This window comes from Danio rerio, chromosome 3, assembly GCF_049306965.1.
Source record: "Danio rerio strain Tuebingen ecotype United States chromosome 3, GRCz12tu, whole genome shotgun sequence".
NCBI classification, from domain to species: Eukaryota; Metazoa; Chordata; class Actinopteri; order Cypriniformes; family Danionidae; genus Danio; species Danio rerio.
The window spans coordinates 8,392,243-8,412,503 of record NC_133178.1 but is presented as its reverse complement, the minus strand read 5'-3'; the positions used below and the strand labels follow the sequence as shown (position 1 = coordinate 8,412,503).

Here is a 20,261-nt window from a genome sequence, read left to right as displayed (position 1 = left end):
AGTAAATAATTAAATAAATGTTGCTGCATTAAAAATGAAAAAATAAATAAATAAATGTTGCTGCATTAAAAATGAATAAATAAATAAATAAATAAATGTCACTGCATTAAAAATAAATAAATAAACGTTGCTGCATTAAAACTAAATAAATAAATGTTGCTGCACTAAAAATTAATAAATAAATGTTGCTGCATTAAAAAACAAACAAACAAATAAATAAAAAATATATAAATAAATAAATAAATAAATAAATAAATAAATAAATAAATAAATAAATAAATAAATAAATGGTAAGGTCAATATTATTAGCCAGTATTATTAGCTTTAAATCGCACTTTACTGAATACTATTATCTTGTATAATAACTATGAATAAACTATGAATACAATGTGTTGAAAATTGTTGAAATTCATAGGAGTTCTAATGGTCTTCAACTGTGTAGCTTTTTTCATATTAATTAAATGTATTTGCTACTCAACCGCAATGACTTTAAATAAAGAGCCAAAAGGCAGATGTATACAGTAAAACTTGATTTAAAGCCCATTTAAAACCTCATTGTAAAAATGTGTAAATTCAATGAATCTTTTTCAGTGAAGTTCTAGTAAACTGAAACCGCTCAGTCCAGTTTTCAGTGTAATGTAAATGTTACTGCTGAAAGCCAAAACACTGAAGAAACACCCCCGTCCACCGAAGAACTAACAATTAAATAAATGCTAAGGTCAGTATTATTAGCCAGTACTATTTTTAGCTTTAAACTGTATTTTACTAAGTATCTTGCATAATAACTAATACAATATTATCTATTGCCATCATGGCAAAGACAAAAACCCAGTTTAGTTATTGAAATTATAATGCTTAAAATGTGCTGAAATTAGGAGGGCTAGTAAAATTGCCATTATTTAATGTATTTGCTGTACAGGCTTTAAATAAAGAGCCAAAGAGAGATGTATACAGTAAAAACTCTTGATTTAAAGCCATTTTGGCATCATTGTTCAATAAATAAATAAATAATTGTGTAAATCCAATGCATCTTTTTTCAATGAAGTTTTGGTAAATTGAAACTGCTCAGTCCAGTTTTCAGTGTAATGCAAATGTCACTGCTGAAAGCCAAAACACTGAAGAAACACCCCATGTCCACTGGAAATAAAATAAATAAATATATAAACAAACAAACAAACAAACAAACAAACGAATAAATAAATAAAAAATGTATAAAGCAAATGCTAAGGATGGCTATTAAGTGTGTTGATTATAATAGTTGAATAAATAATTCATATGAGGGCTAATAATTGTGTTTTCAACTGAGTGGCCTTTTTCATATTAATTAAATGGATTTGCTACTCAACCACAATGATTTTAAGTAAGAGCCAAAATGGAAGTGTATAGAGTAAAACTCTTGATTTAAAGACCATTTAAAACCTCATCGTAAAAATGTATAAATCCAATGAATCTTTTATTCAGTGAAGTTCTAGTAAACTGAAACTGCTCAGTCCAGTTTCCAGTGTAATGTAAATGTCACTGCTGAAAGCCAAAACACTGAAGAAACGCCCCATGTCCACTGGAAATAAAATAAATAAATAAATACATACATACATACATAAATAAATAAATGGCTATTAAGTGTGTTGATTGTAATAGTTGAATAAATAATTCATATGAGGGCTAATAATTGTGTCTTCAACTGAGTGGCCTTTTTCCACTCAGTTGAGTGGACATTTATTTATTTAATTATTCATTTTAATTAAATGTATTTGCTACTCAACCACAATGACTTTAAGAGCCAAAAGGGAGATGTATAGAGTAAACTCTTGATTTGAAGCACATTTAAAACCTCATTGTAAAAAAATGTATAAATCCAATGAATCTTTTATTCAGTGAAGTTCTAGTAAACTGAAACTGCTCAGTCCAGTTTTCACAGTGGAAGTTCAGTTTAGTTGAGTTCAGTGTAATGTAAATGTCACTGCTGAAACCCAAAACACTGAAGACCCTCCCCCCTGTACGCCGGCCTGACGTCATGAGGGCGTTCCCTCAGTGCGTGCTCCAGGTGTGTATCACCTGTCCTCAGCAGTTTTTCCGCTACAGACGCGAGCAGCAGCATCTCTCCTACTGAAGGTGATGATGGTGCCGCTGAGGTGCATCGGCAGCTGTCTGTCGTTATTTATCATGGCTTTGATTTTCGACATCATTGGCGTGATTCTGTTGTTCGTCGGCATTTTCGGCGACGTGCGGCACAATGGCGTGTTTTATGGGGATTTCCTGATCTACACCGGCGCGTTGGTGCTGTTCGCCAGCCTGGCCCTGTGGATCATGTGGTACGTGGGAAACATCAGAGTGAAGGATGAAGATCTGGGACGCAGGTCGAGCGCCGCACAGAGTGTTAAAGCGCTCGCGAGGAAATTCACAGAGAGGCTGTCCAAAACACACCTGAAGGAGAACGGCGGTGAGTGAGAGAACTTCTGTTTACTTATGAGTTCACTGATGCTGTGACGCTGATTTCAGGAGCCGACAATGGAATGTTTAGAACGCGTGTTCTAAAATCGAATTCGATACAGACAACAGTGTTCTTTCAGGCTTTGAACTGTAAACTCTGTGGGAAACATTATAAAGCACAAACTCAGAAATACAGGTAAACAAATCTGTCACTGAAGCGGTACCTTGTCAAAAGGTACATATTTGTACCATAGAGTTGGACAGCTGAGGTAAAATTGGTTTTATATGCTCACATTTGATCATTTTAATGGTATTTATATTGTTTACATCGCTACTTTGAATATCTGAAATCGCATGTATGAATTAAAACAACATTTGCACCATTTAATTGACTGAACAATGAAGTAATTTGATGGTCATTTGCTGCTTGATGACTTTCCTGTTTAGCATTTGCATGTAATTTTTTTTTTTTTTTTCAAATTAGATTAGTCTAAATATGTGAATATAAAACCAACTTTACCTCAGTAGGTGGACATTAGTACCTTAAGGGTTCACTTTTGTACCTTTAAGATACATTTAAAAAATAGGTTGTTGCTAAATCAGATATGGTTGCGGCCGGAGGTTAACGAAAATGATTTATACTAGTTATTAAATTTCTTATTATTTGTATTAATTATCACACATTTTATTAATTTACACATTAATTACATACATATAAATAAATAAATAAATAAATATATATATATATATATATATATATATATATATATATATATATATATATATATATATATATATATATATACATGTAAATATATATATATATATATATATATATATATATATATATATATATATATATATATATATAATTACATTCATAAGTAGTAATTTAAAAGTAATACACTTAAAATGTTTGTTTAATATGGGTCGCTATTATTCAATTGTATTACATAGACCGGCATAATCATTTGAGTTCTGAGTTAGCCAAATAGCAGATATTATAACAATTTATCAATAAACACACACGTCATTCTCTCGCTGTCCGCGGCTGTGGTTTGCTGATCAAATAAAAAACAAAAGACAGTGAGGAGCCGAATTCTGTGTCGTTTTCATATCAAATTTAAAGGGGACTGAGGCAATAATTTAGTGTTCAGGTTATGAGCTAATCACAAAAGTTTTAGTGGGGTTGAGTAGAAATATAAAGGGGGGCTACAGCCCCCCTAAAATAGGCCAAGTATTATGTTATCTATTAAATTACCTTATAAATTGTAATTTTTAACATCTACCCCCTAAACTCAACCGTCACAGTACTGTAAAAATATTAATTATTGTTATACAGTGTCATAAAAAATACTACTGTATTGATGTTCATATCACACTTCCGGCTTGCGGTGTATCCTATTTAGACTTATTTTCCTAACATATTTTGCTTTTTTAGGGAAAAGTAAATTGTTTTATGTTCGAACCACTTAAATTTGTTAACTTAAACTATTTGTGTTGGGACATGAATGAATTGTGTGAAGCCCTGCAGTTTTTACAGCTATGAGGTGCACATTTGTACTTTTTAGGTATTAATGTGTACCTTAAACCAGTGGTCCTCGAAGTGTAGGTCGCAGGACAATGATAGGGTCGCTTGATGATATAAAAAAAGTCAAAAAAATTTTATTAAACTATTCAAATTGCAATATTTTAACCATAACCCACAGAAGATTAAATAATAGTTTTTAATAGTAAAAAACAACAACATGCAAATTAATTTATTAGCCCTTTAAAAGATTTTTTTTTCGGTGTGTTTACGTTAGATAAACAGCACAGCAATTGCGTCAGCTGCAGCAGATTGGTTTTTATAGCACCAGGTTAAACTTTCTGAAAACTTTATGGCGATCAAATACATTAAAAATAAATACAGGCCACAACTGAACATTGAGGATGATCTCTGATTGGCAGTCTCCAAAATGAAACTAAGAATAGACTTGTGCAGTAAACATTGTGCCCACCAGTGTCTGTAGTCGAGGTTAATATTACAATAAACAAACTAATAAATGACTATAAAAATGATCTGTTTGTTAGATTGTTGCACTTTTTTTGGGTTGTCAATTTGCTCATGTTTATGTAAGCCTGTTGTTGAATGAGCTATGTTTGCATATTTATAACCACCTAAGAGGAATTTGGGGGTCGAAGGGCACTGGCATTATTTTAGGGATGTTGGGCTGAAATGTTTGGGAAGGAACCCCTGCCTAAAACGGCCTGTATCTTTTTTTCTGAGAGTTTATATATGAGGAAAATATATAAAATGTTTATGGGAAAAATAATATTTATATATTGTTGGTTATTATTATGCTAAACCTTTGTGGAAATTATGATTTTTGAGAAAAAATAATAAGCCACACTGTAAAACACATCTGATGATTAATAGTTTCTGTATTTTGTACTTTCTGTTTATTTACTTTTGTGAATTGCATTGTGGCATGTTGATGTCTGCTCTGTCGATTTCTGATGTTGAAACTTCAACTCTACCGTTTTGTGAAAGTGACTTTTATTGACATTTTAGTTGTTTGAAGTAATATAATTTAAAAAATAAATAATGTATAGAAAAATAAGTCTGTAAAATAACAGAAAATGCACTGGCAGAAATAAAATACAACAACAACACAGACAATATATCACTTTAGTTTAAAATTTAAAAAATTTTCATAAAAGTCACTTTTTCAAACCTTTTCTAGGTTAAAAGTTGTTGGAAGAAAGATCAACATCCTGTAAAGGCATAACTAGGAGTCACAAAATACGGAAAAACTGTCAATTTACAGATCATTTTTACAGTGCAATACGCTTTTTCATTGATTCGACTATTTAAAATCTGTGATCTAATGGTTTCAACAATCTAAATATTGAAAAATGCACCGTCATATTTGTGCAAATTAAGTAGCGATGCACATTTCTAATCATTTTCTGATACATTTACAATGGGAAATTTAGAAATTATCTGTATGGAGCGTTAATATTTACTTAATATTCAAATTATTTATTGGTATAAGAGAAAAATCCGAATTTTTTACCTTTATTTTATATTTTTTCCTTTATCTATATATTTTTTCACACAGTGTATTTTTGGTTATTCACAACAATAATAGGTAACACTTTATTTTGACGGTCCATTTGGGTATTAGTAGACTGTCTGCCTAATATCTGTTGATCCTGCTCTTTCAACAGACATTTAATTGACTATAAGAAACATTGTAAGTGCATGTTAACTTACACTAACCCCAACCTAACAGTCTACTTATAATCTAATGAGAATTAGTTGGCATGTAGATGCAATGTAACTTAAATTTAACAAACGGACCATCAAAATAAAGTGTGACCAATAATATACCCCAGTAGCATCAGACGTGTTTTGTGCTCCACATTTCCACATTTCATTTTTAAAAAAATCAACAAACTAATGCACATGGGGATGTTAAAAATGATTCAATGTGAAAATAAAGGGATTTTTCCAAAAATGAAACTATACTCACTATATTTACTCACCCTCAAGTGCTTGGAGATTTAGTTTCCTTTTTCAGTTGAACTAGAAAGATGATATGTTTACGAGCATTGGCAGCACAAAAGAAGGTATTTTGATAAATGTCGGAAACAATAGCCATTGACTTCTATAGTATGTTTTTTTTTTCTCTATATGGGTGTCAAAGGCTACACTGTTAAAAGTGCTGGGTTTCACACAATAGAATTGTGTTGACACAACATGAAGCAATTAAGTTGACTTATTAGTTTTTACTAATTGAAGTTGATTTAACATAAAAAAAGTTCTTCCCTCAAGAATTCTGTCGTTTCAATTAATTTTAAGTAATTTAAACAAACAGCAAATGTCTTATTTTGAGTGCAGTTTTTCTAAATAATAGTAAATAATGACACAACTTTCATTTTGGGGTGAACTATCCCTTTAAATGTCCATTGTTTGTTTCCCCAAGAAACTTTATTCAGCCCTCAAGTTTGGGTTTCCCTGAACATTAATGCCTAGTTCAGACTGCGTGATTTTAGCCCCGATTTTGGCTCGCCGAAAGGTTTTGATAAATCCCCGACAAATGCCTGAAATCACAGGCAAATCGCTGCTCGTGCACGTGAGTGACAATCACACAGTATGAACGATCAAAGACGCGATCTGAGAGAATCGCCGATGAGTCGCCGATGCCTGCGAGATATTTGGCGTGCTGAATATCTGGAGCTGTCGGCGATTCAAATCATGCCGTGTGAATTGAGTTCTGACTGAAAATAACATCAGCGATCGCCAACAGCCAATGAGAGAGCAGCTTTCACTTGTGTGTGTGTGTGTGTGCAGGCCAGCGGGAGGCTGAGGGAGAAGTTAAAAGCGCTCTTTCGGTTTATTTGGACCCACGAAATGGAGGAAAAACTAGTGGAGGTTTGACAGGACTTAGGAGCAACCGTGTCTGTTTGACGGTTCATACAGAAAAAAATTAGTTTATTAACGTTGAGGAGAAATGGCTAATTCCCTTTAAACCCAGGTGAGCAAACATGTACATGTTCTACCCCATTAAAGGCTTCTTTCTCATTATGTAGTTATGAGAACGTAGTTTGGACGAAGTTGTCGGCGATTCTTCCTATAGTAAAGTCATGCAATCTGAAAGCCCCTGTCCCCGATCCATCGTGCAGTGTAAACAAAGCAGCGACGAAACGCTAGCCCAGATAGTCATGCAGTGTGAAAACATTTGTGACACGACTACTGTGAAAATCATGCAGTCTGAACTCGGCATAAAGGACATTTATCTTCTGTTTTTTTTCTTCTGTTTTTTACTTTCTATGTTGGTTAACCATAGGGGTGTAATAATACACCAACTCCACTGTTTTGTTGTGGGAGCAGGGTGTGTGGTGTGGCAACAGCAATGTTAAAGAACACTAGGGTCCACTTTTAATTTAGTAATGGCTGTTATTAAACTTAACTTGATACCCTGGCTTTGCATGGTTTGTTGCGCAATCAGCTGTTCTGGATAAGAATAAATGAAGTATATCCACTGCAGAATTGTCAGAAAATCAGGGATTTTTATGAATACAGTTGAGGTCATAATCATAGGCCTCCTCTGAAATGTTAATGTTTAACAAATATTTTAAGGAGAGAAGTTTTTAAAACATAATAGTTTTTAATAATTACTTTCTAATACCTTATTTATTTTGACTTTGCCATTATGACAGTACATAATATTTGACTAGATACTAGTATTCAGCTTAAAGTGACATTCAAAGGCTTAAATAGGTTCATTAGGTTAATTGGGCAGGTTATTGGATCACTACGGTGGCCGGGAAGTGCAAAATAACATTATACAGTGTGAAACACTTTTACAAAGCTCGAGACAAATTTACAAATTTGAAAAACATTTTTACCTATCATCAGACTAGGGTTGTAACGGTATGAATTTTTTACGGTATGATAATCGTCTAAAACAATACCACGGTTTGACGGTTTCGCGGTATACGGTATGTTACAAATGTTACAAAATAATAGAACAGTGAAGCAAATTTGACTTTTTCCAAATAATATATTTTCAGTTACTATAAACAACACCACTTACAATGAACAAATAAAAAAATGAGAAAATAATAAATAATGTGTCAAAGTCCAAATAAAGTCCAAATAAACATGGTGCAAATCCTCAGTAAAAAATAGATATAAATATTTACTATACTATAAATAGTTACATAACGAAACTAGATTCAATATGGAACATCGTTAGGTTTTATGTGCCAGCATGGATATGGTTGTCTGTGGATATGGATTTGGATATTGTCTGCAATGCAGACAAACAGCTGCACCTTCATTTGCGTCTTTTGAAAACAGCAAGAGCAGCAGTTCGTCTTTGCTGTGTCACTGTTTTGTCATGTTTCTGTGCTGCTGTGCATGCAAAAGTACTTAGTATGAGAATTATTTCATGCAAAACTTTTTTTTTTGCGTTTTATTTAGCCGCGCATAAATGTATGCCTATCTCTCATTCCGTGTTGTTCAAAAAGCTTGTTGGTCCACAAACAAAATTGAAACCTATGCTTATTGGTTGTGATATAGCGAGTTTGAACCAATCTGGGCATGGAGGAGGGACAATGCATCAATGTATCGTGTCTGCTTTGTCCGGAGACACGGTGACAAGCGTTTCTTTGTCAAATCAGCGTTGTCAAATTTTGATGACGTAACCGCATTGATTCCAGAGCCTCCGGAGCCGCGAATGTTATGTGATAAAGCACTGGAAAGCTGAGATTCTCTTCTTTATGCCAATCTTTGAATTGTATGAATCGGATCAGCGGATCAAAAGTTATTAAACATTTAAGAGCAATACTTATTTTTAGCCGCGGGCGGCTGTCTCTGTCTTTAAGGGTTAAAACCGTTGATATGCAATTGTTCATGGTATGATAATCGTGCACGTTCAAATCGTGGTAGACCGTCATACCGGTATATTGTTACAACCCTACATCAGACACAATTACATAGGAAAAACAATTTTACCAAGGACAAAACAAATTCACATTTTAGAAAAAAATTAACAAGACCCAAAACACTTTTACAAGTCCCGAAACAAATTTACAATTACAGATTCCTTACTGAAAGGGAATGTACCACACACCAGAACTGAAGTGGAATGTACCACACCGGAAGTGACCCGGAATGTAACACACACACTGGAAAATATCAGTAATATCCAGCTCGTGTGTGACTTTGTAGACAGATTTCTAGGTGAATCTACAACTATAAAAATCATGGTTTGACCAACTGCGATAAAACATATTAGAGCTATTCTGAGAAAATATCAGCGTTAGAGTGTGTAGAAACATGTAAACGCAAGTGACTGGGAACAGTCAAAGCATGGCATATGTTGACTGAAAAAGATATCAAAACCAAACTCAACCTATAGACTCAAGTAGCTCAGTTAGATAGGTCGGTTGATACTCGTGCAGAACCTTTTGACTTGGGTATGAATCCCGTTGATGACGTCAATTATCATTATTTCTTTACGTTAATTTTGGTTTATACTGTTCTGCCACAAAAATATTTAATCAATAATGTTTCTACTGACATCAAGTAATAAGAATCTTTATTCGGTATGGGCATGTTTTGTTGCTATGAAAACATGAAAACGAATCTGCCAATCTGCAAACGTGAATAGTTCACATCTGAAAAGGGCCTCAGTTAACACAGACACCAGTTAAACCGTAACACATGCTTCATTCAGTTTACTGTTAAGAGTCCTCAAGCAGATGTTTACCCCGTGTAGATTTGACATCATGTCCATGATTACAGCTTACGAGTGGCCCTCGTTAAAATATTGCACTTATTGATGCAGTAGGTCTGCTGTTTCCGTCTGGTCCGCGTCCTTAAGAAACTCCAAACACCAACCACACGTAAAGCAAAACCGCGTTGAGCTGCTCATGTGTTTTCCACAAAACGGGCAAAACAACCCTCGTCCGCAGTCCATGTTCGGTCACCATAAACTTTGTTTATGCCATGTACTCCACAGCACAAATTTACCGCACTCACCAACAACAACAACTTTCCCCCGCATCACTTCCGGTGTGGTACATTCCACGTCACTTCCGGTGTGTGGTACATTCCCTTCCCGTAAGGAATCTGTAATTGTAATTACAATCTTGTAATTGTTTCGAGACTTGTAAAAGTGTTTTGCGTCTTGTTAATTTTTTTCTAAATTAAAAATTTGTTTTGTCCTTGGTAAAATAGTTTTTCCAATGTAATTGTGTCTGATGATAGGTAAACATGCTTTTCAAAATGTAAATTTGTCTCGAGCTTTGTAAAAGTGCTTCACACTTTGTAATGTTGTTTTGCACTTCCTGGCCACCGTAGATAACAGTGGTTTGTATTCTACACAATACAAGTATACAATAAATACGTGCTTTTATTCCATCCAAACTAAAATAAATAAGTCTTTCCTCAGAACTTTTCATACAGACTTTTCATATAGGAACTAAAATAAAGATTTCCTTGCTCTGTTAAGGTGCTCTAGCTTTAGCCTCCTTGGTAGAGCCACGACTCCCATGCGGAAGGTCGCTGGTTTGATACCAGCTCGGAGCGGGTTGGGTGGCGTAGGACCGGCAGGGTTACATTGGTGTCATGACCCGGATGGGAGTGAGGTTTAGGGAGGGTGAGTGTAACGTAGGCCAGCTAGTAAGTGCTGTGCAGGTAAACCTCAAGCCTGGTTTATACTTCTGCGTCAAGTGACCGGCGTAACCCACGGCGCATGCAACACGCGTAGCTGTGTATTTATACTTCTGTGCGCTGTCTCTGTTGGTCTGCATTAACACTTCCAAAACACTAGTTGGCAGTGAGGTGTTAATGTTCCTCTGTGTCGAGTTTCTTCGCTGCTGTTTTGTTCTTTCTGAACGCTTCTGGGATGTACAAGTGGCTCAAACTAGCTCATTTTGTAGCAGGAAACAGCGGACGTGCAACAACTTTAACTATGAGGTAAACACAAAACAAAACTTTCCATCCGGAGCTCCTTCACGGGACTCCACAGTTGTAAACAATTGCTCCATCAGGCTCGCACCATTCACGCGGCTCTCGGTCCCGCCCACACTCGTCAGCACTACCAAGCCGACCAATCACAGAGCTTGCGCTACGCGTCGTTGCGACGTGTAGTTACATTTATTGAGCGGTGCACGTCAACGGGTTGGGTGGCGTAGGACCAGCAGGGTTACATATATATAAAAATGCTAATTTCACAAGAGGGCTACTAATTTTGACTTTAACTGTATATGGGACTTGTATATCTGTACACAATGATAGCATCTGTTTCATCTTTATTTTTTAGGGTTGGACTTAAATGCACCCCTAGTTAAGCCGTGGTCTCAGTACACCTTCCACCCCATTGAATTCCATTTATAAACATGCAAATGCGCCAAACTGGAAACGCAGGCTTTTAAAGGTTAAAATCAAGGTCTTAAAATCAATCCGTGGCTTAATAAGAAGCCAGTGTAGTTGTTGAAGTACTAAGAAATTGCACTTGACTTGATTTAAGTTGATTTAGCTCAAAACGTTCTGCAGCAAGTTGCCTTAAAATTTGACATTTTTTTACAGTGTATATTAAAGCTATCTTTCTTTGTTTTTTTGCGCAGGTGAGAAAACGCTAAGCAAATCTTCCACCATTCGAAACGTAACATGGGGCAAATCCACCTACTTCCCAGGATTCCAGGACGGCGAATCGGACATGATCAAATGTAACGAGCTACACAAAGAAAAGCCGTTCGACGATCAGTTCATGTGCTACCAGAATCGAGCGTACGTGGACGAGGAGTCGGCCATGAAAAGCGCCAGCAAACCAATTAAAGAGGAGAGTGATGATCGGAAACAGCCTGTGGGGGATTCTCAGTCACAAGAAATTCAATTAAATAAAACGTCTGAAGATAAAAAGCCAGACGAACAGTTCATCTGTTTCCAGAATGAAGCGTACGAGGATTCCAACGAGAGTAAAGATGCGGTAAATCCTCAGGGTACTAAAGTCGATGATCACAGCATCGACACACTGCTGTAAAAACAGGTGAGTGTTATCAAAACACACTTGAATGTTAAATAAAGTTCAAATGTTTTCATAAACAAACATCCGTGTGTTTGTGTTGTAACTGGTGTGTAAGTGTTGACCGAGCTAATCCTGACCAACTATTGACAATATTTATGTAAGGTTGTAATGCACAGCTATTTATTTTGGTATTTTATTATTATACAGCAAAATTATTATTAGCTCTCCTGTGAAATCATTTATATTTTTTATAAAATAAGCGATGTTTTAAGTATTTCTTATTATAAATGTATTATTTATTTGATATATACACTACCTGACAAAAGTCTTGTTGCTGATCTCTTAGTTGTAAGAGCAACAAATAATAACTTGAATTCTAGTTGATCATTTGGAAAAGTGGCAAAAGGTTGATTTTTTTTATTTTTTTTATTTATACATATTTTTTGGTGAGTCATCTGTTGAACTGCATCTTAATCATCGCAAATACTGCAGAAGACCTACTGGAACCCACATGGACCTAAGATACTCATAGAAATCAGTCAAGTTTGGTGCAGGAAAAATCATGGTTTGGGGTTACATTCAGTATAGGGGCGTGCAACAGATCTGCAGAGTGGATGGCAACATCAACAGCCTGAGGTGTCAAGACATTTGTGCTGCCCATTACATTACAAACCACAGGAGAGGGCAAACTCTTCAGCAGGAAAGCTCTCCTTGTCATACTTCAGCCTCCACATCAAAGCTTCTGAAAGCAAAGAAGATCAAGGTGCTCAAGGATTGGCCAGCCCAATCACCAGACATAAACATTATTGAGCATGTTTGGTGTAAGATGGAGGAGGCATTGAAGATGAAATCGAAGAATCTTGATCCTGCAAGAACGCTTTCTTTGCCATTCCAGATGACTTTATTTAATAAGTGATTTGAGTCATTGCAGAGATGAATGGATGCAGTCCTCCAAGCTCATGACGGAGTCAGACACAATATTCATTCTTTTTTTTACTGCAGCATGACTTTAAATTCTATATTGTACAATATTTCTGTTAAGTCACAAGACTTTTGTCTGAGCAAAGTCAGGTCTTACTGTCCTAATGAAATAATTCAAAATGAAGGCATCATCATATTTTATTGTGGTCAAATAAGCATGATCTAGAGGCCTTTACCTTTGATATAAGCCACTTTTGATACCAAATGATCAACTAGTCAAGTTATTGTTCATTGTTCCTAGAACTTGGATAGGCAATACGACTTTTGTCAGGTGTTTGTATACATTCATTTATTTATTTATTTATTTATTTATTTATTTATTGCTGCTCCTCTGAATAAGTTGCAATAATATTTTTGTTTGGCTGGAATAAAAGCAGTTTTTATATTTTGGGGAAAAAATATAACATAAATTATTAATATTATTTCCCCCTTAACAACAGTTTTTTTTTTTTTTCAATCGGCTAGTTAACCTAATTACCTTAGTTAAGGCTTTAAATTGGGCGATTTAACCTAAAATCTAAATCTTGATTAATTGAAATTTTTAATTCTCTTACAATTAATGAACGATTATTTTATTTATAAAATTTTTTGCCCTCATAGTTCATTGACAGGTTTTATATGCCTTCTGAAGGCATCTCTGGGGCAGCTTTCAGTTATCAGTCAGTGTTGTGCAAAGTAAAGGCTCGTTCACACCAGGACGCTTTTTGCTCACGTTTTCCGTCAACATTTAACGCCTCGTGACTAAATAAAAGCCGCCAATGTGATCGTGCACACCAATGCGCAAAACGCCAGGCGCAAACGCGTCATTTTTTAAAAAAACCACCTCATGCTCATTTTTTGGTTTTGGTCACCTTCTCCTCCAATCAGATCGACACTTTTGTTCACGTGCACGGAGCTGCTGAAGTTACAGAAAACAGCACTTGGAGGTGCTCAAGCGCAAAACTGTCAATGCGAGCCCGACCACACTTTACCCTCTCATTTTGTAGACTTTGTAGCCTTCTTAACCCTTCTGGCTAGGCGATTAATTCTTCTGAACTGGAAGAGCCCTCACCCTCCTTCTCAATCTTGTTGGATAAGAAATGTTCTTTATTTTATAAAAATAGAAAAAATGAGGTACTCTCTTCACCGAACTAGCACTATTTTTATTAAATTGTGGGAACCCCTTCGCAAATATGTCCAAACTCTTCAGCTTGACCCTGCTCCTTCTGATTGAGTCCCCAATCCTCTAATGCCCAGCTTTTACAGGAAACTATTTCAGGTCAACACATTGTAGACTTATTTTTTTTTTTTCTGTATATAAGATTGCATTAGTGTCGTTGGTTTTTATTTTTTTATCTATTTATTTTTATTATTTTATTTTTATTTATTATTATTTATTTATTTTTATTATTATTATTTGCTCAAAGTACTCTTCAGTGTATTTGCTTATTGTTACATGTTTATGTGTTTGTAAATTTTTGTAATGTTTCGCAATGTATAAAAAAAAAACATTAAAAAAATATAAAAAAAGAAGAAGATGCCCAGAGGCGATATGAACGTGGAGCTGCTTATTGCTCTGTGAACAATAATCGTTTCTTCATCGCTAGAGCTGGAGCTGCTATTTAAACCATCCATGTGTGATCGAATCGTCAGTAACTTTAACAACAAACGTGTTCTTCAGTGTTACAAGCGGGTGTCAGAAGCTTAGCACCACCCTGTGCGCCATCTAACATCAAGGAGTGATTTTGCATACTCTTCTGCTCGACGCCAGAGAAAATCGCTTGGGCTTGAATCTGGAAAAGCGTCTCGGAAAAACACTGACGATAAATGCACACGAAAAGCGTCCCGGTGTGTATGAGCCGCTCAAGAATGAGTCCATCGTGCTACTTGACTAGAGATCAGATGTGTATCTAAATATCTTAAAATATCATGTACCGTCATAATGACAAAGACAAAATAAATGAGTTATTACTGACTAGTTATTAAACTTGTTATGTTTAAAAATCTGCTTGGAATAATCAATTAAACATCAATTAACTTGTCTTGAATAATAATTATTTCACAGGGACACTAATAACTTCGTAATAAGTTTTCCATCTGTTATTGTATGCATTATTTACACCCCAATGCCTCCTAAAATATAGACGTGGATATTAATAATGCACGATTTGTTTAAGTCCAGCTTCACAGACAGAAATTTGTTTTCTGTTTTTATTTTTCAGCTCCTGAAACAGCGACTGAATATCCGAATAACCTTCAATAGTCTCCAGCTGTTTGCCAAATATTTGCAGTGCATTTATTGACTGCGTACATTTCAGTCAGGTTTTTTTTTTTTACTATAGTAAACCACTTTAATAGAGCAAAACATGAATATATGTTGTGTTTATATTTGGTAAGTGATATCCAGAAAGCTGTTCTGCTTATTTTTAATAACCTTAAATGAAGTGAATGCTTACTTTGCACAATTTTTACTCCAAATTCATATGAAGAATTTTATGTTAAAGATGTCGGCGAATTACTTCCAAGAGGGGACGATCATTTCAACGGATGTGGTATGTCTGTCGTTAAGCTTTTAAATTATTGTTGATGCTCGTCTGTTATTATGAAGTGACACTCAGGTACAGTCATTGTAATTTTGCACGTCCTCATTTGAAAACTCACGCATCGAAGGAATCAATTTCCCTTTCAAAGTGTTGATGCAAACTCCTCCTCAGAGTCAAGCCATTTCATTTGTGAGTGACCAAACCAGTCCGACAGCAAACACGGATTCCCTTTACACGAGGGAAAATGTAACACTTAAGTTCACAAAACAGCGCATCGTTTGGTGAAGGAGAATCAAATGTGGATCTTTTGTTTGTTTGCTTATGAAATATGAAGCGTTATGTTGCCAGATCATGCCATTTCAAGATGTTTTTCATAATTGTATCTTTAGTGAACTACTTTTTCCATGGGTTTTTATTTTATTTATGGATATGAATTGCGCTTATGAGATTTTGGTCGACTTTTGATGTTTAAAATTCAACTTTGCAGTTTAACGAAGTGACTTGTGTTGACATTTTAGTAGTTTCAAATGATATATAATGTGTAAGTACATAGAGAAATACGTCTGTAAAATAACAGAAAATGTACTGGCAAGTTAATACCAGGTTTTTGTAGCGTAAACCAAGACCAAACCATACAATATATCGCTTTAAACTATTACAAATGTCAATAAAAGTCACTTTTTTTTAAACTTTTCAACAGTAAAAGATGGACAGATCAAGACCCCATAATGCAAATCGACTACAACAACAATACACAAATCACAAAAATACTTCAATTTTAAAGATTTTATTTTTTCAGATGTACTGTAAATAGCGATATTTGTGGAAATAAAAAACGCATATTGCCAAACTAATCCTGAATGTGAACTCTTGGAATAACAGAGCTGTTGTTTTTTTTTGGCCGATGCAATATAAAAGGTAGTTTGTATAAACGATCCACACTGTTAAATTAAACCACACTTCAATCATATATTTGTGTTTTTCATTTATTGGTGGGGTTTCTTAGTTCAAAATCTCTTGGGTATGTTTACATTAGGAATGCCTCAATCAGGATTTTTACTGATTCCTTGTCATGTTGATCGGTTGATACGAAGTACCAATTCTGATGCTTCACGCTTTATAATGCATAAAGCACAATTTCCCTTTAAGTATGATACTTGAGTGGAGATCTGTCCTTACCTTAGAGCAGGGGTTTTCAAAGTGTGATGCGCGCCTCCCCTGGGGGGCGCCAGAGCATGTCAGGGAAGGCGCGGGAAAAATATTATATAATAAATATATAATTATTAAGTTTAATTATTATATGTATTTTTTATTATATTTAAACGTTTTAATTAAACAAAGCTAAAAAAAAATAATACATCAAAAATAAGAAAACCTTTTTTACCCAGAAGGCCATAGCTGTGAATTCGCTTCTGTTTGGCAAGCCCGCCAATACAGGTATATGCCTGCTAATACAATGGATCGGTTTCTGAGACGCCCCGATTCAAAGCCTTCAAGTTCAGGGCTTAAACCCAAAGGAGGACGATATGATGATCAGTATTTGAGTTTAGGATTTACGTGGACAGGACCAGCTGATGAACCACGACCTTTATGTGTGGGTGGTCAAGGTATTTTGGCTAATGACAGCATGAGACCCGCTAAACTTTGACTGTTTTGACTGGGATGGACAGTTCTTGGATCTGTTCTATTCATATTGAACCATCATCCTAGTTTTAAAAACGTTATATTAAAATACTTATTACTCTGTAAATAATTGCACTTTCATGCAAATGATGATAAAAGTGAGTTAACAGTCTGACATCTGTCTGTCTTTATATATACTATATATATATATATACTGTATATATATATATATATATATATATATATATATATATATATATATATATATATATATATATATATATATATATTTATTTATATATATGTGTGTGCGTGCGTGCGTGCGTGCGTGCGTGCGTGCGTGCGTGCGCGTTTGGGAGGAGGGGGGCGCCAATGGATAAGTTGTGTCAAAAGGGAGGCCCACTGTTTTAGACTTTGAAAAACCCTGCCTAAGAGAATAAATGAAGAATGCTGCATATAATACAGGCCCGTAGCCGGCCTGGTAAAAGGAATGGTTCTTTGTTCTCAAAAAGTGCACCTTTTTGCAGTTATTCGCCTATTTAAGTGACATTTTAAGCACTATCTTTATCAGAATTACCTTGTCGGATAGTCATCATGACCACACTTTTTGATATAAATATGCTAAAAAAAATTCCTAAAGATTCATAATAAAGAAATTTGAAAGAATACTTATTTCTAAAATACATATTTATTGCATAATATATCATATAGAAAAAAACAGGAATCTGTTAAAGTTTTTAATTAAAAGCTGTAGTCATTTATTAGGCAAGTGACAAACTGGCCAGCACATTCGACTTTCATCAGTTTGACCATTGTAAATAAATAAATAAAACATAAAAATAGCAGTAGTAATAATAATAATGTGGAGCTTTACATTTGAAAATTCACAGATAACAAAAATAGCCAAATTGTTACTCAAATTAATTTCAAAATGGTTCACATTTCGTCCTCTATTGCTCACTTTTTGTTTTAAGTAAGGTCCAAGATTTAGAATGAATTACTTGTAAAATGTTTTCTCTGTTTAAAAACAACACAACGTGAGAAGACTTCACTTACATCTGATTGTAAAATGAAAATATTGGTTGGCATTGGCCAAAGCTGAATAGCTGATGTTGCACTGAAGCGGCAGCCAACAGTGGGTTCCACTTGGTCTTAAAGTCTTTTTCGACGGGTTATTTTCACAGTGTATGATGGCAAAGCAGTCAAAATAGGATAAAGGAGCTCTTATGGGACATATTCTGGAACTTTTTTAGTAAGGGGTACTAAAAAGGTCCAGCATCCGCTAAAGGGCATCCGCTGTATAAAACATATGCTGGAATAGTTGATGGTTTATTCCGCTGTGGCGGAATAAAAGGACTAAGCCGGAGGAAAATGAATGAATGAATGATAACTTATGATTTTTAAAAGTAGGCGTGCTCACAAACCGCACCCCCAACCCTACCCTCATTGGTGGATGAGCAAACCATCCTAAGACATATGCATGAGATTGTACAAATTCGTATAAATTAGTCACTAACTCAAAGTTACGAATTGTTGTTAGATTATGCTGGACTTCATGAAAACGGTAGCGATGGTTCCACTCAAAGATGCATATTAGACTTCTGAACAATACTATTACATAAAACATTTGCAAATAAAGCAGTGTTTCCATCCAAAGATGTGAATTAAATGTTTACACAAAACTGAATTATCGCATAAAAGACATGCGACTAAAGCAGCGTTTCCATCTAATGAGTCAAAGAGAACAAAATGGTCACTTTCTGATTAACTGGCACCAAATAGCAACAGTTAAAACGGTATTTACTGAGGTAGGAGAAGCTGCGTCAATCTTTTCTTCATTTAATAAATGACTTGCACCTCAGAATTCAATGCAGACACGCAGTAAACTTTTGGTGGCATTTGAAGGTGTAGGACGAGGAGCACAGATGATCTTCTGGAGGTTATAATATGATACAAATAATGCTGAAATAGTTAAGGCATTGATTTTTAATCTACTCAGTTGTTTGCATGTTATTTATGGGCTTTTTCTTTTATTCATGCTCATCCTGGTATTTAAATTAAGCATTTTTAACGCTATTCACAATACAAATAGGTGAGTAGAAACCTAGCTAGTGACCTGTGTGCATGCTTATTATGTGTTCGGTCTTTAATCACGAGTGAGTACTTGATCACAAAAACAACAAATATGTTAACAGGGGCATAGTGTTTCTTTACCAGATGACACCTCAATCTTCTGGCATGAAGAATACAGCCTTTTTACTCCTTTTATTTTGGGCTGTGCTGGCATGCTCATTCAAATCCATTCAAAAATGCTAAGCAAACATTTCCATTGTTCAGCCATTTCCATGCCAAAACTCATGACAGCAAATGTTTTATGTGACTTCAACTAATCTTAAACAAGTTAACAGGTTTCAACTTGTTTTTTGTTTTTTTTTGGAGTTATGCAATGTCTGACTTTGTGTTTTCTATGTAGTTAAACATTGTATAGCTATTATACAATGTTTAACTAATATTTGTAGTCAGTTTGACTGGTGTAAGTTGAGATTTACTTGAAAAGTTCTTCTGATTGAGCTATAAGATTAGAGGTAGCAAGAATTTCTCAACAGTGCTGTTGCGTAAACACTCTTAAGAGTCACAATTTACAGAAATTATGTGACTTACTATGTGAATTATTTACAGAAATTATGAATGCTTCTTTCTGTGACTAATACAAGCTAATGGAGCATTACATAACTCAAACAGCTCAGTGAAACGTGCGGCAGATAAGCTGGTGCTTAAACAAAGGCTGTACTTTTTTTCTATAGCCATATCTGAATGCTCTCTGTGTCAGTTGTTTTCCTATGGCTCCGCCATCATGCTGATGCAAACAATCTGTAGAATAATAATGACAATATGCGTAAAAATAGAGTCTTCAGTAGGCGTTTTCCAGGCAGATGAACTTGTTTCAGTGGCTGCATTCCTTACCTGCCCTGTTAAAGAAATTCCCCACGTAAGAATGCAGCTGAGCTGCTTCATAAAAGTCATATGCACAGAATCTGTTCTGTCGTTCAGTCGTATGTCCATCGGCTCTCCTTCATCTGAGCTTCTTCAAGATGGACTGCAAAGAAAAAGTTGGACGCTGCTTTGTTTTCTTCCTCCTGGCTCTTGTGTTTGATATAGTCGGACTGGTCCTCTTCTT

At 35.1% G+C, this 20,261-nt stretch overlaps 2 protein-coding genes across 2 annotated transcripts in view; one reads left to right on the top strand and one right to left on the bottom strand.

The window, feature by feature from the left end:
* The window catches only part of LOC141381132 (uncharacterized), a 186,495-nt gene that overhangs the window by 77,944 nt on the left and 88,290 nt on the right, over nt 1-20,261 (bottom strand). The window lies entirely within an intron of this gene.
* tmem238l (transmembrane protein 238 like) lies at nt 2,079-16,430 on the top strand. Its single transcript, XM_002661091.8, has 3 exons — nt 2,079-2,440; nt 11,557-11,978; nt 15,140-16,430. The coding sequence occupies exons 1-2, from the start codon at nt 2,116-2,118 to the stop codon at nt 11,970-11,972; spliced, it is 741 nt and encodes a 246-aa protein (XP_002661137.3). The 5' UTR covers nt 2,079-2,115; the 3' UTR covers nt 11,973-11,978; nt 15,140-16,430.